This window comes from Apis laboriosa, unplaced genomic scaffold (genome assembly GCF_014066325.1).
Source record: "Apis laboriosa isolate Shangri-la unplaced genomic scaffold, ASM1406632v1 scaffold43_cov150, whole genome shotgun sequence".
NCBI classification, from domain to species: Eukaryota; Metazoa; Arthropoda; class Insecta; order Hymenoptera; family Apidae; genus Apis; species Apis laboriosa.
Window position 1 is genome coordinate 404151 of NW_025223292.1, and position 20814 is coordinate 424964.

Here is a 20814-nt window from a genome sequence, read left to right on the forward strand (position 1 = left end):
TTTTTTTTTTTTTTTTTTTTGTTTTTCCCGGCTTTGTGTTTTGTGGTACTTTTCTTTTTTGCTCTCTCTCTCTCTCTCTCTCTCTCTCTTTCGGTTTTGTTGTTTCAATTTTTTACTTCTTTGGGATGTTTCGTTTGGAAAAAAAATTGTCGTTTTTTACGCGCGAAGAAGAACGATAAGAAATGATTTTTAAATTATTTAAAATGAATTGAAAGAAAAAAAGATAGATGTGTATAGCGCGAGTAAAAATTTATTATTTTGGAAGAAAATATATGCATAGTATTATATTTGTTTGATTAAATTTTTATTCTAATTTAAATGTAAACCCTCTATTCCATTAGACCAATTTCAGAATTTTTTTTTTTTTTTACTAGAATTCCTCTTGATAAGGCTGCCTACCAAGTTATGACAATTTCCAGTCCCAGTAATCTCGTAAACTTTATTTCTCGTTTTATTGCTCTACCCTCGTTTTATTATTATTCCATCTTAGTTCATTATAATACAGAATAAGTTTGTACATCTTGAAATACTTCTTCCTATTTTATTTCAATCTCACTACGCGATTATTCATAAAAATATTAATTACAAATAAAACGAACGATTTCTCTAAAATCCTCCTAATTAAAATTTCAAAAATGTATTCCAAAATTTCTAAAGATCTTCTAATTAGAATAATCGGAGTAACTTCTTCTTCGTATTTATCCATTTCATTATTCCATCAGCTTATACCATCAGTATATAATCCTAATAATTTTCAATGAAATTCAATGTCTTCTCCCTCTTGCATAAAACTTGCATAAATCCAGACAGTCGATTCTGTTAATCGAGAATCGTATCGAATGCAAAGAGATGTGTCGCAATACACGTTTGCAAAGAATCGAAAATAATATTCTGCCGAGTATCCATCGACCCTGTTCGAAAATTTCACGAGACCTCCGGGCGTGGATATCGAGTTGAGACGAATTAGTCGTACGACTGAATACAAATGGGTTCATTTGCAAAGAAAAGAAGAGAGAAAGAGAGAGAGAGAGAGGGGGAGGACAAACAGCGAGCCAAACCTCATTATTATTCCTCTCTCTCTCTCTCTCTCTCTCGGCTTCTTTCACCCTCGTCCTTTCGAAATCAAAATCCTACACTTACACACTCGAGTCTTCTTGACAAACGGTTTAGAAGAGAACCGTAAATTTAATCGATGATGCGATGTTTGTAATTGTGTAAAGTGAAATTTTGGGTGTTGAAGGATTATTTCGATTCAATTTTCTCAACCGATCGTTCGTTTCAGTGGTTTCTCCTTCGTGGTCATAGTAATTGTATTAATTACAATATATTAGTCACCATTCGAAGTATCATTCAACCTACGTTCTCTCAGTGCACATAATTGTTCATGCTACTTATATTAAAGAAAAAAAATGTGATTATTCATTAACACAATATATATATATATATTTATTACGTATTAGATGATTGTATAAGATGGCTGACATTTTTAAAAATATTTTAAAAACTGCTCGAATTGAATCTTGATATCATCGATACTAATTAATTATCAGAGATTTTAATATTAAAATTTGGAAATCCGTTGAAATTCATATGTATAAAATTGCACGCGTGATTGTGAAACATCAGCCATCTCATGCGTTCGACAGTTTAACAATATAATACTTGCTTATAACACTTGACCATCATTTTTACATTATCCTTTATTGCAAACAAAGCCTAATTAAAATAAACAATAAAATTAATTTTTAATCACAATAGTGTTTTAAAATTTAAAAAAAAGACTCCTGCTTAAGGGAAGAAAATACGAGAATGTTAAACAAAAGGATTGCCAATAAAGAAACGGAGATAAAAAAGTCAGTTTCTACCTACGCCAATGTTGGAAGATACATTAATAAAAAAAGGAGAAAGACATGTCAGTGCCACACGGATAAAATATCTAAAAATCAAAAAAAAAAAAAAAGTAAAAAATCGTGTAGAAAGGAAAAAAGAAGAAAAAGAACGTATCATGCAATGCGATTTCCATCGAGAGATCCGATGAGACATAAATATTTTCACGGGTGACGGAGTATCGAAGGCCGGGAAAAATCGTGCTCCCACGTTGTATGGTCGATATATGGTTAATCTGTATGCAAATTTTAAATAATTTACGTAAATTCGAGGCGTTGGTCGGAAATTTTTTTTTTTTTTTCTTCTTCTTCCATCGGGATAAATTTATCACAAATTTATTATACGCGTGAATTTAATTAGCAAAACGAGACGCTTTTGAGACACGCTTTTGAAAAGGTTAATCGGTTGTTTGTTGCGAGTTTTCAGAAGCTTAATTGTTTAGATAAATCTTGAAAACGTTAAAGCTTTTCAAGAGGAGAGAGATTGCTTCGTTGCTTTGAGAAGCAATAATTAAGAGGTGGAATATTTTAATAAACAGAAGAGGTGGTGAGTTTAAATCAAAAAGTTTATTAATATTTTAGATTTTTTTTTTTTTTTTGAATATTTTATAAGTTAAAGAAGAGGATCTTTTTTTTGTTTCGAAAGTCCTTGGAAATTTCTATATTTTTAAAATTTCAAAATGGTTTTTTAGGATTTTATAAAGCTACGTGCAATTTTTATAAATATCAAAGATTGGAAAATCTACGAAATCCTCAAATACAAAATTCATATTAAAAATTATTTCGTATATTTATATTTATATTTCTTCATTTTCAATTTTTCTAAAAAAAAATCTCAATAATAATCGAGTTTCTATAAAAAAAAAATTCGTGAAAATTCTAAAAAAATTCTATGCATGATTTCAATTTCAACCAACTGGCGAATTTTTATAAGTTCTTCGCAAATAAAAATCTGTCTCTTAAATATATATAGAATATTTATAGGCAAATATTAAATTCAATATTTAACATATGCTGCACAATATTATCGAATATTAAGGAATATTATATCACAATGGAAGCTTATTTGCATTTACATTTCTCTTAATTTGCAAATATCGCTTGAAATAATAAATCTTTTACAAAATGAGAATTTATTATTGTGCATTATTATTGGAACAGGGATCGAATAATCCCTTATAATTTATATTTAAATAATTTACATCACGAATTAATTAAAAATACAACATTTAACGTATTTATAACTTCTTCTATTAATCTTCTCTCCGATTAATTCATTGTACCGTTTAATAATTTTCTATTTCTTTACAAAATTTAATCTCCTTCCAACTTCGCTCGAAGAGAGAAGAAAACTACCACCCCTCTCCCCTTTTCTGCCCATCGAATAATCACAAATTCCACGAGAAAAAAAACCAGAGTTGGATCCAGGCGTAAAATTACGCGTTTTAAAATTGACGATGGAGAAGCAGCACCATGGGATGGATCGCGAAAAAGGGGAAAAAGCTTCGAAAACAGGGGCGGGCGGGCGCTCATTAGCAAGGCGAGGCGCATTTCGCGATTACCCCCGTTAAAAACGTGTGTTTCATCAAAGTTGTTGCAACAAGGTTTAAAAAAGTCACGGTGGATAGATTTAAGCGTGCCATTATATGGGGTAACACCACCCCCTTGGGAGGTGGCGATACAGTAGCTGCATGTAGTTAACCAGAGGGTATGTAATCTCGAGATCGACCGGCAAACTTGGGAGCACGTACGCCGATAAAAAGGGGTGTTGGGCGAGGAAAAATATTTTCCTGGCCCTCAACCAACGCTTTTGGTTAATTATCGTATTTATACGGAGACAGCTAATCGTACCTTCAACCCTTAAACTGGAAGAAATGAAGATATAGAGATATATGCTCGAGGGGTAAGTTTTATTGAGGTTGCGTACATAATTTTTTTTCTTTTCTTTTTTTAGAGACAATAGAAGATTAATTGAAAATAGATTTTTCTTCTTCTCTTCTTGAAAAGGAAGCTTCTTCCTTCTTCTTCTTCTTCTTCTTCTTCTTGTTGATAGAACTCCTATCAAATATATTATACTCGCCAAATTTCATCTCGATGGATTATCATCCCTTCCGCCCCTTTAAAGCTGTAATTTCTAAGGAACAAAATCTTGGAAGAATCTATCAATTACGATACTTTAATATCATACTTACATACATCGTTTCGTTGAATCCGTTTACTCGTAAGAAAACTTTTTTTTTAAAAAAAGAAGAAAAACATCGAAACGTACACCAATAATCCATACAACGTAAAGAGGAATATTTAATTTAAGGGTTGAAGTTCAATTCGCTGCTCACGTTATCAAGAGAATTATCGCCGGGGAGATCGTTTATGATCGAGGTAAACAAACTGGGAGGGGGGGGGGGCGAAATATAGTGGTGTATATGCGAGTATAGTACGGTTTATTTGCGGTTTAATTTGCAGATGCTAAAGTACTCATGCAAAACGAACAACAGTGATATGTACAACTCTCTGTGGACGTGCTCTGCCTTCGAAGGGGCGGAGGTATCGACGCGTGAAGCGAAGAAAATTGGAAAAAAAAAAAAAAAGAATGAAAAGAAAGAAAAAACAAGAAACCAACACTCGATCGGTTCATTATCGTCGATCGTTTGTTGGCCGAAATTTAAATTGAAAACCTTTGTGCGCCCATCTACAACGGTTGTAAATTGGAATTGAAACAATACGCCGGGGAACGGACAACGGTTTTATTCTTCGACACATTATTTTTTGACAGTGGCATAATATATCGATACACAAAATGGATGGAAAATGGAGAAAAAGAAAAAGAAAAAAAAAAGAAGAGAGAGAAGCTTGTCGATCGACTTGTTACACAAGTTAACGGAACACGATGCGAGAAGTATCAATTTACGCGAGTGAATAATACGTGAATAAGGTGTTTTTTTTTTTTTCTTCTTTATATATATATATATATATATATAGATCTTAGATGTATATATATGTACGTATGTATAATATATGGTAAATAAATATATAATATATGTACAAATAATACCTAGGCGAACGCCACTTCGCGTTAAGATGTCGCCACCCCGAGCCGGGACTGCCGTACTGCAACAGACACCCGAAACACTGTCATCATATGCGTTCAGCATTATCAAAGAGTAAGAGATTCTTTCACCGATAGGTGAAGCATGCCGGTAAAGTGTATGCAATAAATTTTATTCAAAACAACGAAACACATTTTTCGAGTCAGAGGTTGAAATTTGTTTATTTGCGAAGGGTGGATTTATTTCTATGAGGGGGATGATTGGAACGCGAGAGAAATTATGAGTATTAGTAGATATTTAATTGGAAGGAAATTTTGTTCTTAAAAATTTTCTTAAGAGAAAAGCTTCGAGAAGAAAATTCTCGAGCATTATCTTTCTTTTTTCGTAAAAACTAACATTTTTTACTATATTTCTTTCGCGAAGAATAATTCACACATAATGTGATATAATTGACGTAAAGAAAGATTTCAACCCCTGCTTTATATATACATATACATATTCTCCCCTCCTATCGCAAACGTTGCAGAGAAAATAATTTATTTTCGATAAAATAGAAGAAATAACAAAATTGTTAAATGAACTCTTCGGTTCAAACGAAACAATTTGCCGTTCGATCGATCGTCTCGTTAATGAACGAAAACGTATTTCCAACGAAATTGATATTTTCCCGAATTTAAATGAAGTTTACCGTTTCATTTTATATTTTATATTTCCACGTTATACTTCTAAATAACCGAATTCTAAATCATAATGTTAATTTTAATCTATCCCTCACGATTTTCAAAAATTTTTCTTATTTTCCCTTTCGAGATTAATCCATTCGTTCGTAATTCGATCAAGAGAAAAAAAAAAAAATTGAACAAATTGCTGTCTATATTGTTGAATAGTCTAAACAATAGTCCCCATTATTTCAGGAAAATCACAGTTCACGCGCTCCGTCTCTTCTACGAACAATGACCAAAAACTTCTTTTTCACCGTCGAGAAGTATAAATCCCTTTTCGATCGACGCGTGAAAAATTACGCGAAACAATAGCGACACCCGATATAAAGGATTTTGTGGAAAAGCGAATCCTTCGAATCAATTATCGCGATTTCCTGCGAGCGAAGAGTTAAAACGGGCGAAAAACCTCGAGAGGAAGAGGAAAAGGGAGAGGAGTGGTGGCCCTGGCCCGGTTCGAAACGTAATCCGACCGAGAAAATTGCAATTTCCACACGGGCCAGGAATAACCGCGCGACGACATAAAATATATCCACGTGCGCGCGCGCGCTTGTTGGCCGTGGCTCGCTTTTTAATTGTCTTTCGTTCGCCCGAATTCGGACTTTCTATCGAGGAAATTGCACCCAGGTTTTTCCCCGCCCCTCCTCCCCGCCGCTGATACCTTCATCATGTACCCGAATTAAAACAACTTTCGTCTCGGCGGGCTTCGAAACGAAAGTTGGGAATATCGGAGAGAGATCTGTTTTCTTCCCTGTGCAACGTTTCGATCCGAGAGTTGAGGGGGTGAACCGAGGAATTTCGAAATTTTCGCGAATTTCTTTTATTTTCTCTATTTCCTAGCTAGATTCTTGATGAAATTAATAATCGACGTTGTTGATAATTTATTATTGTGACTCTGAAGCAGAAGATTGCAAGATTTTGCTATAATTTTAAAAAAGAAAACAATATCTTACAATATCTTTATACGATAAAATCTAATTTTATATAACACAGTTTACGTCAAATATAAAATTGGATATTATTTTCTACAATTTTTATTCATTATATATTCGTTATAACGAATTTTGCTCGAATTTATCCTACGAATGCGAAATTCTTTACGGTTCAACCCCTTCGTAAATCATCAGAGCTTCTTTCTAATCGTGAAAAAGTCATCGATCAAAATCTCTCGTTGCAAAAAACAAAAGTAAAAGAAAAAGACAAAAAAATCCAAGAGAAATATATCAAATTATCTCATAACGTTTTGAAAGCTTAAAATCTTTGCAAAAATTAAAATTAAACAAAATATTAATTGAAAAGAGGAGAAAATTCGTCTTACAAATAATTAAAAACTTGCCTAAATTTTAAATATATAATTTCCTTACGTATTAAAAAAATTAAAACTATTTTTTAAATTAATCCCATTTATTTATTTATAGAATAACTCTTTCACGCGCTCTCTCCCATGCAAGAAGAAAGAAGCTCCACGAAATTAATTAATCTAAAATTTAATCTAGTTAATAAACTAAAGAAAAAAAAACAAAAACAAACAAACAAACAAAAGAAAAAAGACAAACACGTCAAACTGCAAAAAAAAACCGAGACATATCGTGTTAATATCGGGGAAAATGGTTATTTTTTTTTTTTTTTTTCCCAAAGAAAACTTAAATTAACAACAGGTCGATGCACGTCACATTTCACAAACTGTGGAAAAAAAAAACGATGGGGAGGGGGAGAAAAGGATTTCCACACTGGAAACTCTCTGCACTACAATCTTTCAGCCTGGTGATAACACATCGATGACGTGTTATGACGCATACGGCCATATCCGTGTGCAACCAGAGTGTGTGTTCCGGGAATCCGCGGTGTTCGTCCTCCCCACCCCCTTCCCCCTCCCTCCCACGTTTGACATTTAAAGCGTTAAATTCGACTAATCGTGAAAATCGGTCATCGCGGTCCAATTTGACCCCCGCAAATACGCAGTTATCGGAAAGATGAAACTGGCTCGCGGTGTAATCGATTGAATTCGATCGAGGATTTGACGATCAAAGCGTGCAAATTGTACCCTATGTTCTAGAATAATTCACGATTTTCACGATTTTCTATAGTTGATACATAGGTATTTATAACATTCGTCGCTGTCTACTGCGAATGGATTTGTATTTACTTTTTTTAATTGTTAAAAAGGTAATGCGTTTTCCTTTTTTTTTTTTTTTTGTTAATTTTTGTAAACAGATGTTAACACTTGCACGGCCTGATTATATTCATTTTCATTTTTCAGAAATTTAGAATTTAGAAATTATTTTTTATTCGCTTTTCGAAGCTTTAGAAAATATGAATTCCACGTTTTGACGATGGCTGTGCGAATGTTGATGAATTAATCCTTTACTTTCAACAAGATTAATAAAAAAATATACCGAAGTCGTATATTTTTAAAGATGAAATTGTAGAAAGTTGTAGAGAGTTTGAAGGGAGTTAAAAATTTGTATGAAGGAGATAGAACGAATAAATAACCCCTTGCGTAATCAATGATTTCTCTCATTGTCACGATCACTCCGAATTAGATTAAAATTTGCATCTGCAAATATTTTATAAATTTTATGCCATTATCCATCTTATATATGCCTATACATGTGCATATTTAAAATTCTTTTCCCCCGATATCGTTATCGACGTAAATTAATTTTTCACCACAACCGTATTTAATCGGTTTAATCAAAAAATTCCATCGATATATTTAACAATCTCGTGAAACGAAAGAAGGTTACCCTTTGCCTTGTCGCAAAATATCAAAGTTGAAAATTAATTCCACGCGCGAAATTTGCATAAAAATCGAACGTATAAAACAAAAATGCTTGCCCTTGCATGCATGAAAATTATTTAAAATTAATAAATTTCATTTAAAATTAAAATCATTTAAATTATTTCGTTCGCCTCGTTACAATTTCAAATAAATAATAAGATTAATATAAAAGAAAAAAAAAAAAAAAAAAAAAAAGAAAAAACGAAAATCACGCGGGATCACAATTGCACAAGTTTAAATAATCTCTCGCGAATTCGTGCGAATAATTTCCATCCCTTTCAGGATCTAATTGGTCAACCTCTTTCGCAACGAAATGACTGGTAATAACTTTCAAACGCAAGGGGTTATACAATGCGACAGGAAAAAGAAAGGGGAGAGGATAAAAAGAAGGAGAGAGAGAGAAAAAAAAAAAAAAAACGGAGGATCAACTCGAAGAAAGTTTTCTCAAACTTTCTGCTTTTAGGCAGAAACCAGTGTCTCACGGCTCAAGTTGGAGGAAAGTTATTCGCGTGACGAGAAGAAATTATTCCCATATTCCTAGGCCAAACAGTTAATCTGAACTGTAAAGCGGCGATCTGGCTACGAACTTTCCACCAAACGACCGGTTAATTGAGTTGTACCCTCGCGCCAGGGAAAAACTTTATCGGGGCCAGTTCGCGGTTTGATCCAAAACCGAACAGTTCTCGACGTTTATCCAATCTAGGAAGGCCTATTCCTAGGTGTATAGAATTGTTACACTACCAGTCAAAAGTATGAGACCTCTAGATTATAGATCGATGTGTGAAACATTGTCGAGCAAATTACTTGTAATTATAATCTAAACTACGTACCAATTATTAAAGAATTCTGTAACGTCGATTGCACGTATATATTAAACAAGTTATTTTATGATATTATTCATATTTCTTGCAAGATATCATTAAAAAAAATTTTTAAAAATCTCACTATTATTCATAATGGTAACTTAATTGTCGTAGATTTAATCGTAATTATATGGTCACGTACCAATGGCTGGTAGTACAAACTTAGCGATGGGATCGTCAAAATAGCTAAATAAATAAGAAATGATAATATAAGTATAAATAAATAATCAATCAAAAAAAATTGCATCTTAAATAGAAAAAAAAAAAAGGAAAATTCCAACAATATGTTCAATTCAATAAAATATCTGTAATCTAAACTACTGCAAAATTCTAAAATAATTCACTATCTTTTATATTCTATATCTTCATCTATATATTCATTATTATTTGCAAACGATTCTCTGAATTCTATGAAATATTTATTACACACATCGATTTCGATTATTCCTCGAAAATTCTCGTGGTGAGAGAAAAAAAAAAAAAAAAAAAAATTCGTATCCAATTATTTAAATGTTTCGTCGAACTTTACAACGTTGATCGCGATACGTTTGATCCCATCGCTACACACGTCGTCACACGTTATACCCGCTCGACATTTAACGTCGAGAGGACGTCACGCAAGGCGAATCGAGCTTCTGGTAGGTTGCGTGGAAATTAACGCGTCACGACTTCATCGGGTTTGATAGGATGTGCACCTAAATCCTGGAGCGAGGCCGTCGACCAGAGTTAAAGCTCGTCTACAAACACGATTCGCAGTTAACGACGTGTCAGATCAAGCGCAAAACTCTGTTTTCGACTTTCATTACCGCTCGTGATGCCTTGCCAACGAGGGATACTAAACAGTGAAACTACGAGCAAATGTTTCGTGAGATTCTTCTTGAAAGAGTCATTCACACTTAATCTCAATGACGGATAGTTTTGTATAATTAGAAATTGCAAATCTAGTAATCTTATGGAGAAATTTTGTTCTATTTTTAATAGAAGCAAGATAAATATATTAAATATGTTATTTATAGATTTTAGAAATTGTTCTTTTGTGTAATTTCATATTGTCCTATTATAGCCTCACAAAACCTCATCATTGATATATTACTTTTTAATCTGAAGATCTTACATATTTGACTTTCAAATGAATATATATAATAATGAATAAATGGAAAATAATTAATCTAAACAGGAAAAAGATGAATTCTAGACTTGAAAATTGCATATATTCAAAATCTTGTAATTCCTTTAATTCTTGATATAAACAGAATCTCACAAAACATCAAGACAAGAATGTTTATTTATCTCATTGATCATTCAGTTTGTTAAAATATGATTTAGAAAAATTTTCAGACATTCTAAAATCGTTTGTAGCCAGAAACGCGCTTACACTGTTCCTGTCTTCCTGCTCAAGCGCAAAAAACATTTTGCAAACCCTGTCGAGAAGCGATATTAGTGAAGCTGCAAAGTAACAAGAGCTGTTAGAAATTTTCCTTAAGAAAAAACCGCGCAGCATCAATCCGCTGATCGACCACCAGTTAAAGGGTAGCTACCTTTCATTGAATCAAGGCAGGTTTCCTGTGATTCATGTTAAAGAATCGGAACTGTAGTCGCAGCGTTAGGTCTTTCCGTACTGTTGGGAAAGAATAGAGGTGTCGTAAGTATACATAGCAGCTTTTAGAGTCTCACATCGTGGGTGGTAAAATCTAATATTTGCCTTATAAAATAATCCATTCTCTATGGCCATAGAAAAATCGAAATGATCTAACGTTTGCATGCACATTACGTTATTACAATTTTACAGCGTTGTATGATTTGATAAGTTTAAGATTTCTAATTATACAATATAAAATATATAAATATACAATTTCTTTATCGAAAATACAAAGAAAATATCAAATCATAAAACATCATATATAAAATCGTTGCGACAATAATCTGAGAATATAATTTGATTCTTCTTCCTCAGGATAGAAAGATAAATTTTTTGTTTCTTGCATGAAAAGGCAATCATTTCGAGATCTCTGACCGATGAAAGACAAAAGACGTGGCACATCATCGTAATCCTTTCAGCTCATCGTGATCGCTCACTGTAATCGCCGTTATGTGACGGATATGTACGCGACAATAAGACGATAAATTGCGAAATAGGGTGCAGACCATTTGGTAAATGTTGACATGGTGACTCTGCCTGGAAATATAATCCGAGATATGTGTATTCATAGTGTCAATTAGTAACGGTATTAAAAGATTCGCTCGAGTTGCGAATGGATTGCCCTATTTCTATTTGTGTACCTTCTTATGCATTATGCTTTTTATTTTCATTGCTTTTAGCAGGCATGCATAACGAGATGAAATGAGGGAAAGGATAATGCGAGCAACTTAAAATAAAATCGTGCGATGAATGCATGAATTGTTACCAATGAGAGACTAATTTTTATTATTATTAATATTAATAGTATAATTGTAAAAGAGTTTAGTAGAAAAATAAAAGAGTTCTAAAATGAAAGAGTGCAAAATATGATACATAAGAATTATAAATTTTTAAACATCTATTTTAAATTAAATTATTTTAAAATTAAAATTTTCCTTTCAATTATTGATTCCATAATCATTGGTGCATAAATTGCTAATTATAGATAATATTAATTTTTATTTATTATAACTGGTTTTAAAAATTTGTATAATTATTTTGCATTGATTTAATTATTAAATATTAATTATTAGATACTAATAACTTGATGATTAATATTACATTTCATCTTAATATCCAATATCTAATATTATAAATATTAATTTATATGTGTGTCAATTTTAGTAATATGTTCAGTTACTCAATTGTACAGAGAATAAATAAATTTATTGATTTAAAATTGTAAGAATAATCACAAAATTTATTTATGAAAGATTTTAATTGGATCGATACAAAATGCAAATAACAAGTGGACAATCACAAGCAAAGAATTGAATTTATGTTTCATGGATATCATTTTATTTGGACATTCACTTACATTCGACATCATGAAAATGGACCAAAAGAAAAGAAAAAAAAAAGAAAATCAGGCAATATAGACAAGTTTTCAAATTATTATTCTGAGAACAGGAATTGTTTCCTTTCTTTCTTTTTAAACAAATAACTACTCACTGCGCTAATCAGCGCTACGATTCCTTTCTTACACCACCTACTGGGACAGTGAAACTTTTAGCAGGTTCACCGGCCTCTTGCTTCGCGCGTGCCACACGACAGACTGGTAAAATAAATAACTCGTTAAAATTCTTCAAACTAATAATCTAATGATTTCAGATAATGAAGATGGATTGCTTTTCAAATGGAAACCAATGTAAGCGTTCCACATGTTCATTTGAATTATTTTTAATAATTTATATAATTATAAGATGAATGTGAGTATGATGAAACGAAAAAAAAGATATAAAAAGCTTGCATTGGATCAAATGGAAAGATAAGCATGCTGCAAGGTGAATATAAAGCAAGATTTGAACCTAGAACGATTTGCTGCTGTTTTGTTGTTCTTATTTTAGATTTATCGATTCAACGTTCGAGAATAAACAAAAATGTTTTTGTACGTGACTAAAAAAAAATATATTCGAGTATATATCTCTACATTAATACTGTTATCGATCGTAGATTAAACGAAGCATAACTGCACAAAAGCATGAACACCACAAATTCCATTTATTCCGCTGCTTATTGATGTTAAATAAGTTGTATATAAGCAATAATGAAAAAAAAAAAAACAACATAAAACAAATTCATACCGTATATAATGCCTATATTTTAATATTTTATACTCGACTGAAAATTGAAATAAATTATATGATGAATTTTCTAGGTACAACATCTTTCTAATATGTGAAATAGATCGGAATTCAATGTGGGTATATAAAAGAGGTAATTAAATTCTATAAGATGTTAAAGAGATAAAGAAATATCAATTGAAAATGGGTACATTCTAGAATCTCATAATTACCTCTATATCACTAGCTAGAAAAATAATAAATGAATTTAGCAGGATGAATGGATGAATGATGATGTGCTAATAAAGCGCTATGAAAGACTACGAAGCAGATTCGGAAGAATTAGAAGCATTTCGTCATATGATCTCCATGGTCCCCCATACAATTGCTCCCATCTAAACGAAAAATTAATAATATGAATATCGCTATAGCATGAGGAAAAAGGAAAAAAACATCTTTTTAAAGTGTAAGAATCAAAAAAAGAATACGATTCCAATGTGGCACATATCTCTGGATAAATAAATCATCTGTAAAGATTTCTTTCATTATAAATATATAAAATGAATAGAAATAATTTTTTAATTTAAAAACTTAGATTTATACCTGAAAAAAAAATATTAATCGACCTATGTAATAAATGATAAATTATAAAGTTAGATCAAAGATAAGAAATTGATATAATTGACGAGTATCATTGAAATGATAAACGATCAATTTATCTAAAGTATTGTTACATATATATTACTTGGCTAAACAATAATTTTTTTTATCCTACTTAAGAGTACGAGTTTTTTTTTAGAAATATTTTGATATAATCGAAAATACGAATGAAATATTTAAACATACAAATATATTGTACTTACTCCTATCAATATTGCGTTGTAAATGTGCAGCTACGCGATGTCTAGCATCGTTGAATTCCAAGTGAAGACCAAGTCGGAGCAATGTTGGATTTTGTTCCACCAATTGTGTAATTTCCATTTCAATTTTATTTCCCAATACCTGCGACCTCTATATTAAATATAAATGTGCAATATTAGAAATAATTTTGAAATATAGTTTTCTATATTTAATAAATAAATTATTGAAATTAATAGTTATAAATATATAAAATATTTTACCTGATTCGAACATCGAAATTCTTCTATTGATTTCGTTTTAAGCAATGCCCTGATGAGCCTTACTATCACAGATGGGCTTATAAAGTTTGTTTCCACGCTAAAAAATTATAATTTTATTAGATTTGTAAATAAATAACGATTGTAGATATAATATAAAATAGATAAAAAACATTATACTAACTTGAGTACTCTGAGCGTCGAATTTTTTTCTAAGGCATCTGCCAACCTTTGTGCAGTCTTGTCAGTGAGTCCCACATTCGTTAAACTTAGGGATTCGAGATGTGTATTTATCTCTAATCCTTCGAATAATTGAATAAACTTTTCATCAGATATATTCTAAAAGAAAGCAAAATAACTTATAATCACAAATATTAAAATTTTATGAGTTTAAAATTATTAAATTCTATATACTTACTTTAATATTATTCCAATTTAAATCAATTAATGAAACATCATCTTCTCTAACTTGCTTAATAGTAGCATCAACATCTGTATCATTGGGAGGTTCCATTGGATAAGGTTTTGGTTGACTAGCTTTTGTTATACCATCCCAACCCAAACCAACAGGTTGGCCAGAATTTAATAGAGAAGCATGATATTGATCTTGATTCATCATAGAATGAAATCCAAGAATAGCTATATACAAGAAGATTACAGTAAGTATTACAATAAATATTACAATAAATATTAATATATATATATATATTAATATAATAAATATTAATATAAATATTATATAAATATATAATATATATTTACCAGCAAGATCAATAATTTCTTCTTGAGTAGCATTAGATAATGCTTGTTCATATTCTTCTCCAAGATCAATAGCAATTTGCTCTTCTGCATCTTTTTCTTTTGTTGTTTCTTGAGGAGGTGGAACCCACTAAAGATTGCAATGAAAATATATACATCACTAATAATTTTAAATATTTTATAAAAAAAATATTCAAAATACCTTTTTGCCTCTTATTACACCAGGTACATAAGGTTTTAATTCAGGTCTGTCTGGTGTTTCTAAAGCTTGTTTGTTGATATGTTCAATGAGTTTCTTACGATTTAATGGTCCTGTAGGACTCTTGTCACATTCATAGCTACAACGCTGTGATGGTGGCATAAAGCTATCCTATAAAAAATACAATATATCAGTTTACATATCAAACTTAATAAAAATATATTATTTATAATTATCTTACATCTGGATCCACTTCCTTAGCTAGTATATTAATTTCTTCTGGGGTAAGTTGTGCCAATAAATCATCCACATCTACATCATCATATTCACTCAAATCCTTGCCATATAACTTTGCTGCAGTTGTCATTGTGGTTGTCTTGGTTGATGAAGATGTCTGGAAATTTTTCCATGATTTTTGGTCAACTAAAGAGTATTTCCGTGACATTTTATTAATTAACTTGTTAATGCAATTATTTTATAAAATAAGATATATTATAAAATTGTCTCTGTTATTGCTAATGTATGTTAATATTCTAACACATTCGCAATATAAAATTACACCATATATTATTATAAAACACTATTCTTTTTAAATACAAAGAATCATTTCGATTCTTTTTAACAATTTGTTAAATATTTTTATTAACGATTAGTTTCACTTTCCTTAAATTTGCATAAATAGATACGCGTGAAGTTCACTGGACGATTAAAACAAACGAATGACAAAAACAGCCTTGAATGGACTATTACAAAGCGGAACAAGAAACAATGAATAATGTATATTTTTTCGTATCTAATATCAGCGATGAGCTATTTCGTCACGGAATACGTTCATCACTACGCTCAAGAGTACACGCAAGCAATGTTCCTGATCGAACGATCAGCAAATCGACAAGTTGCATTTAAATTCGGCAAATGTCCAATGCGGCTGATGCCCTTTGCCCCAGATAATTTGGGATCGATTTTCATTGACAACTCATTTGCCAAATCGACAACCCACGCTAAACAGAGGTTCGCGACTGTTTTCGAAATATTAACATGTAAACGAGAATGAAACTTACTATTGACAAATCTTCTATAATAATCGGCTGTGCCGATGACAATTGTTTAATGCAAAATTAGGTGAATCGTTCGCAATCAAATACCTCACCCACTTCTCACGCAAGACGCACACTTCACTGACCAGTTCACCGATTGCGGCTGATTGCGGCAGCGCCCTTTGACGCTTATACCATATTTGAATAAAGAACGAATGGAATGATTCAAATTATCTTTCGCAATTATTAAGATAGATTTTTATATGCCTGTTCGATACAAAATAATTTTTAAAATATAAGAAATATTTATTTAACGTTGATAATTACTTATAGTAATAAAAAAGTTTTCATTCAATTATTAATTTAAACCGTTTGACATAAACGTAGTACAGTGTTAGTTTGAACGAAGTATATAAAATGCTAACCCATGGAGAAAGTTTCTGCGCGTCTAGCGTCGCGCAGGTATTGACGTTAATGTAGCAGTAATGGCGGTTGTTTCAAAACACATCCATATACGTACAAGATTCGCAAGTTGTGAAAAGTTGAGCAAACATTTACCATTTTTGGTTTTATATGAATTTATTCAACACTGTGTTTTAAATTACAAACAATTTTTTAAGATAAAAAACCACTTTGGTTAAATAATAAAATTGATAATATATATATTATTTTGCAATAACCTCATTCATGTTCAAGAAATTATTCATTCTGACAAGATTATTATCTACATCAACGTGATACTATAATTTCAAAATCCATGATTCAATAAATTGGTTATCCAATGAAAATCATCCGCCTGCTAAGGTGTTAAATAATCGACAACAACATTCCGATTATGACACAATATAACAGGAACAGTCTTCGGAACACGCCCAACATTGTAATCGAAAAAAATTTCACGAAAAATCGAAAAATTTCATCCTCCACCGGAATAACATGGGGACAATTAACGCGATAAATCAATTCTATTCAAGGTCGTGCAAAGACCGGTAATCGGCGTAGACGGTTAAGAGTGGGGAAATTCTGTATGCAAGGTGGGAGCGTGTTGCGCAGGCCCGAGGTTCTCGGTCGGAAAAGATAGAGCGGCCATCTCTGTCGTTCTTCGGTCGTGCAGTTTTGATTAGAGAGCGTCTATCGCGCGTCGTAGCGCTCGTAGCGGCGACAGCCTCAAAAATAGCTGAGGCCTCCTCGCAGGCTGGCACACTCCCAACGGTCTATACTTGGACATCCCTGCGCCATGATTATTTATAGTGAGCGCGAGCGCGGCCACTGGCCTTCCCGCGAACTAACTAACTACCTCCAAAGACGATCCGTCGCCCGTGACCTAGGCCCGCATTAATAACGATTACACCCCTGCGTTCAGGAATACGACAACTTAACCTCTCGCTCTTCTACAATGAATCCTCGTTTCGCTTTGTCTTTTTATTTAAGCGATTTATAAGTGTTTAATATAAATATATAAAACAAACAGTTTGATAAATAACAATTCATGTTAAATGAATGATCAAGATTCTTGAGGATTGCAAATGTTATAGATGTCGCTTTAGTAAAAGTAAGTCGTATTGTTTAGTTACATTCTAGTTTTCTTTGATAAATTTTTATAAAATATCGTTGTACGAATATAAAATACAAAATATATATATAATTAAAGTGTATTAAAAAGAGAAGAAATATATTATAGATATATTTGTTAAAAATTTTAATAATAACAATAATTCTATGTAATTATGTTATTGCATAGAAATCGTAACCTAACCAAATTTATCGTTTATTCATAATCGTTTTCGCTCCATCGCTACTTCTCTATTTTCTCATACGCAATCTTCGACTTATGCAATTTTCGAAGAGGATGCAACCGGTATCAAATTATTACCACACTCTTTCCCTGGATATGACGCAATCGGGAACATCCCATTGAACACGGTATACTCTTCTCTTTCAATGCAAATACTATTCGTCATTTCACCGTTGAATAACCGCGAAGATAATACAAACAAGACGATCAATTAAAATCTCAGCTATATCGAACGATCAGATCTAGAATGAAACTTTCAGCGTTCCAAATTCGTTGATGTGCTCTCACTGCCAACGAGAAATCTGCCCGCTAATTAATTTGTACGATTTCCTGGCAGGTTTATTTCTGTATAACCGAACGAAAACCACTCCGGCTTACTTTCACGGCCACGAAAAAAGGCGAATCGTTTTCCATCCGCACGGATCATAATTTTACGCCACACAACGGACTCATATTGGCGAAAGAATCTTCGTGTGAAAGCTTGTCGAAAAAAAAGAAGAAAAAAGAGTGAAAATAAAGAAGAGCAAAACGCAACATGGAATCGATCCTCGAGAATACAGGAAAAATTTTTATAATATCAATTTCACGCGCGAAATTTGGATGCCCACGAATGTCACTGTTTCTAATAATAACGGAAACAAAGCGAGCCTCTTGATGCTCGTCCAGAAAGCTATAATATATCGCATCGATCCTCGCGAATGTTTTATTCGATGCAGAGGAAATTGTTCGTGTCTCATCCGTTTGGAAAACTTGGATCGTTTGGATCAGGGAGAGGAAAGTATACGCGAACTAGTTTCTAAGAAATATACGCGTTTACGAGTTACTTGGCCGGGGAAACACTATAAACTTAGGGTGAAATCTTTTAAACTGTAAACTTTTAACGATTCAATAACACTGGTTATGGTAATGTTGGAATGATATCGGTGAGAATAAATCTCGCGTATATAAATCTTTGATATAATAATTGGAGCAGCTTTTCTTAAAAAATAATAAGAGAAATTAATAAAAGTTTTGTTACAGAGCAACATAAATTTGGGGAAAATATGCTAATATATTAGGTATGATATAAGACAGGAAGTTTGTATCAACTTCTCGTTTAAATCAATCGTGAATTGGCAGAAAGAGTCGATATTTTTAAATGGAGATATTAATAGTAGGTAATTATGTTGATCATCAATTTATTTTCATCTACTTCTAATTATAAAAGCAAATTTATTATCCATTTTCTTCGTATCCTATTAAATATAATACTTTTTCTTTTTTTATTTGTTTCAGATAGTCTATTTATATACAATTATTTTTCTCAGACAATAGGTATAAATTTCCTATTGATCTTACTTTCATTTCTTCCTTCTTATTTTCTCAATTCATAAGAATAAGAATGTCGAATGAAAATCGAAAAAGCTTTTAGCAAAAATAAAAATTATCGCTCAATCATTCAAATTCACACATTAAAAGTAGTCTAATCTCCAACCCCTTTACCCCATCATCCCAAAACTCGTTGGCTATAAACGTACCGGAACCCATGCCAACTTTGCATCGCAACACGTTCGACGCGTTCGTTTCACCCCAACGTGGCTGTCATCGGTTTCGAAACTTCCGCTCGCATTCTGCGAGCTAAAGTTTTTCGCCAAAGTCTCGAAATTAGGTCGATTTCGGTATCGGTAATGATCGCAGAACAAGCGTCACAATCGAGACGATCCATCCTGCTTGTTGGCAACCCGTGCTAATGGCTCGTGCCCGCAATTAGGGGCTCGTGTTTCCTCAAAAGACCGCGTAACGAGTCTACAAAGCTGGCATTTTCAGCTAGACGGCGCGGGATCCGCGACATCGTGCATAAAGGAGTTCGAAAGAAGCGGCGGTCGGTTTCCAGGAAACGCGTTTAATACACTTTGAACCAGTTACCATCAATTAACGTGACTTTACCGTGAGACGTAAATGACCTACTGTGTTAATTGACGCGGTTTTCAGTTGAATATGGGTATAAAGGTTGCATAAAGTGTACGTTTGTTGAAAGGAAAAGTACTTGCTTTTGTGTAGCCTTTGAGCTGGATGTAGTTTTTATTTTCTCTTTGAGTTCTCTGTTTCTTTATTTAAAAGAAGAGTAAAAGATCCATATTAAGTAGAGAAATAGGTAGAAAAATACAAATAAATAATTTGATAATTAAGATTGATAGTGGGAAAAAATTGAATAGAAAAGATTTGTATGTGTATTCTATAGATTTTTGTCCCATTCAAATTTTGCATGAATAGTTAATCAAATTTAACAAAGCTCAATATACAATGAATATAATTTAAATAACTTTAAAATTACTGGGCAAACAATAAATTGATTCAGGATCTTCATACCTGCTAGATATAAATTATATTTATAAAATATAATATATAATTAAATATATAATTTCAGGTTTATAAAAATTTTTCTGAAAGTACACATCTTAGTACACCTCTCAATACACCTCAGGAATATCTTTCTTCAGGAATCAAGATTGTCGTATAATTTCTCAGAAGGACGTTGAATTTTTATTAAAGTTTATCTCAAGGAAATCATAGTTATTAAGTCAATAAAATGGCTCCATTAGATTTCTTCTTCATAAGAGAGAATCTCGTGAGAGGATCTTAAATGATACAACTACTCATCCATTCTATTATACACACTTCAAATTATAAAATGCAGCGATTATGAAACGTTAATGCTTTAAGAGATTAAAATAACTTTCAACTTTTTTTGAATACGAAGTTATTAACGCTCAATTAACAAAATTAATCGGCGATTATCGAGAAAAGGAACAACAGGAATCGAGATAAAAGCCTTTTATATCAGTGAGATAATTACTTAGATTCTTGAGAATTTCAAAGTTAATTGAG

At 32.1% G+C, this 20814-nt stretch overlaps 1 protein-coding gene and 1 long non-coding RNA gene across 14 annotated transcripts in view; one reads left to right on the plus strand and one right to left on the minus strand.

The window, feature by feature from the left end:
* Window positions 1–20814, minus strand: part of LOC122716310 (tropomodulin) — a 161113-nt gene that overhangs the window by 83727 nt on the left and 56572 nt on the right. For 4 of the 13 annotated variants that reach the window (XM_043939250.1, XM_043939256.1, XM_043939246.1 and 1 more), the window contains exons 2-8: window positions 15356–15508; window positions 15118–15285; window positions 14919–15045; window positions 14575–14795; window positions 14341–14495; window positions 14160–14256; window positions 13902–14049 (exon numbers count right to left, since the gene is read on the minus strand). In XM_043939250.1, coding sequence (XP_043795185.1) covers window positions 13902–14049; window positions 14160–14256; window positions 14341–14495; window positions 14575–14795; window positions 14919–15045; window positions 15118–15285; window positions 15356–15508 — 1069 coding nt within the window. Of the gene's footprint in view, window positions 1–4001; window positions 4021–4848; window positions 4995–10835; window positions 10916–12250; window positions 12531–13901; window positions 14050–14159; window positions 14257–14340; window positions 14496–14574; window positions 14796–14918; window positions 15046–15117; window positions 15286–15355; window positions 15509–16175; window positions 16319–20814 lie in introns of those variants that run through there. The other 9 variants (XR_006346995.1, XR_006346996.1, XM_043939251.1 and 6 more) reach the window with 7 other exon arrangements.
* On the plus strand, window positions 16753–20284 carry LOC122716312. The gene is made up of 4 exons (XR_006346998.1): window positions 16753–17703; window positions 18284–18869; window positions 18967–19103; window positions 19222–20284. It is a non-coding gene; the product is annotated as an uncharacterized LOC122716312 (long non-coding RNA).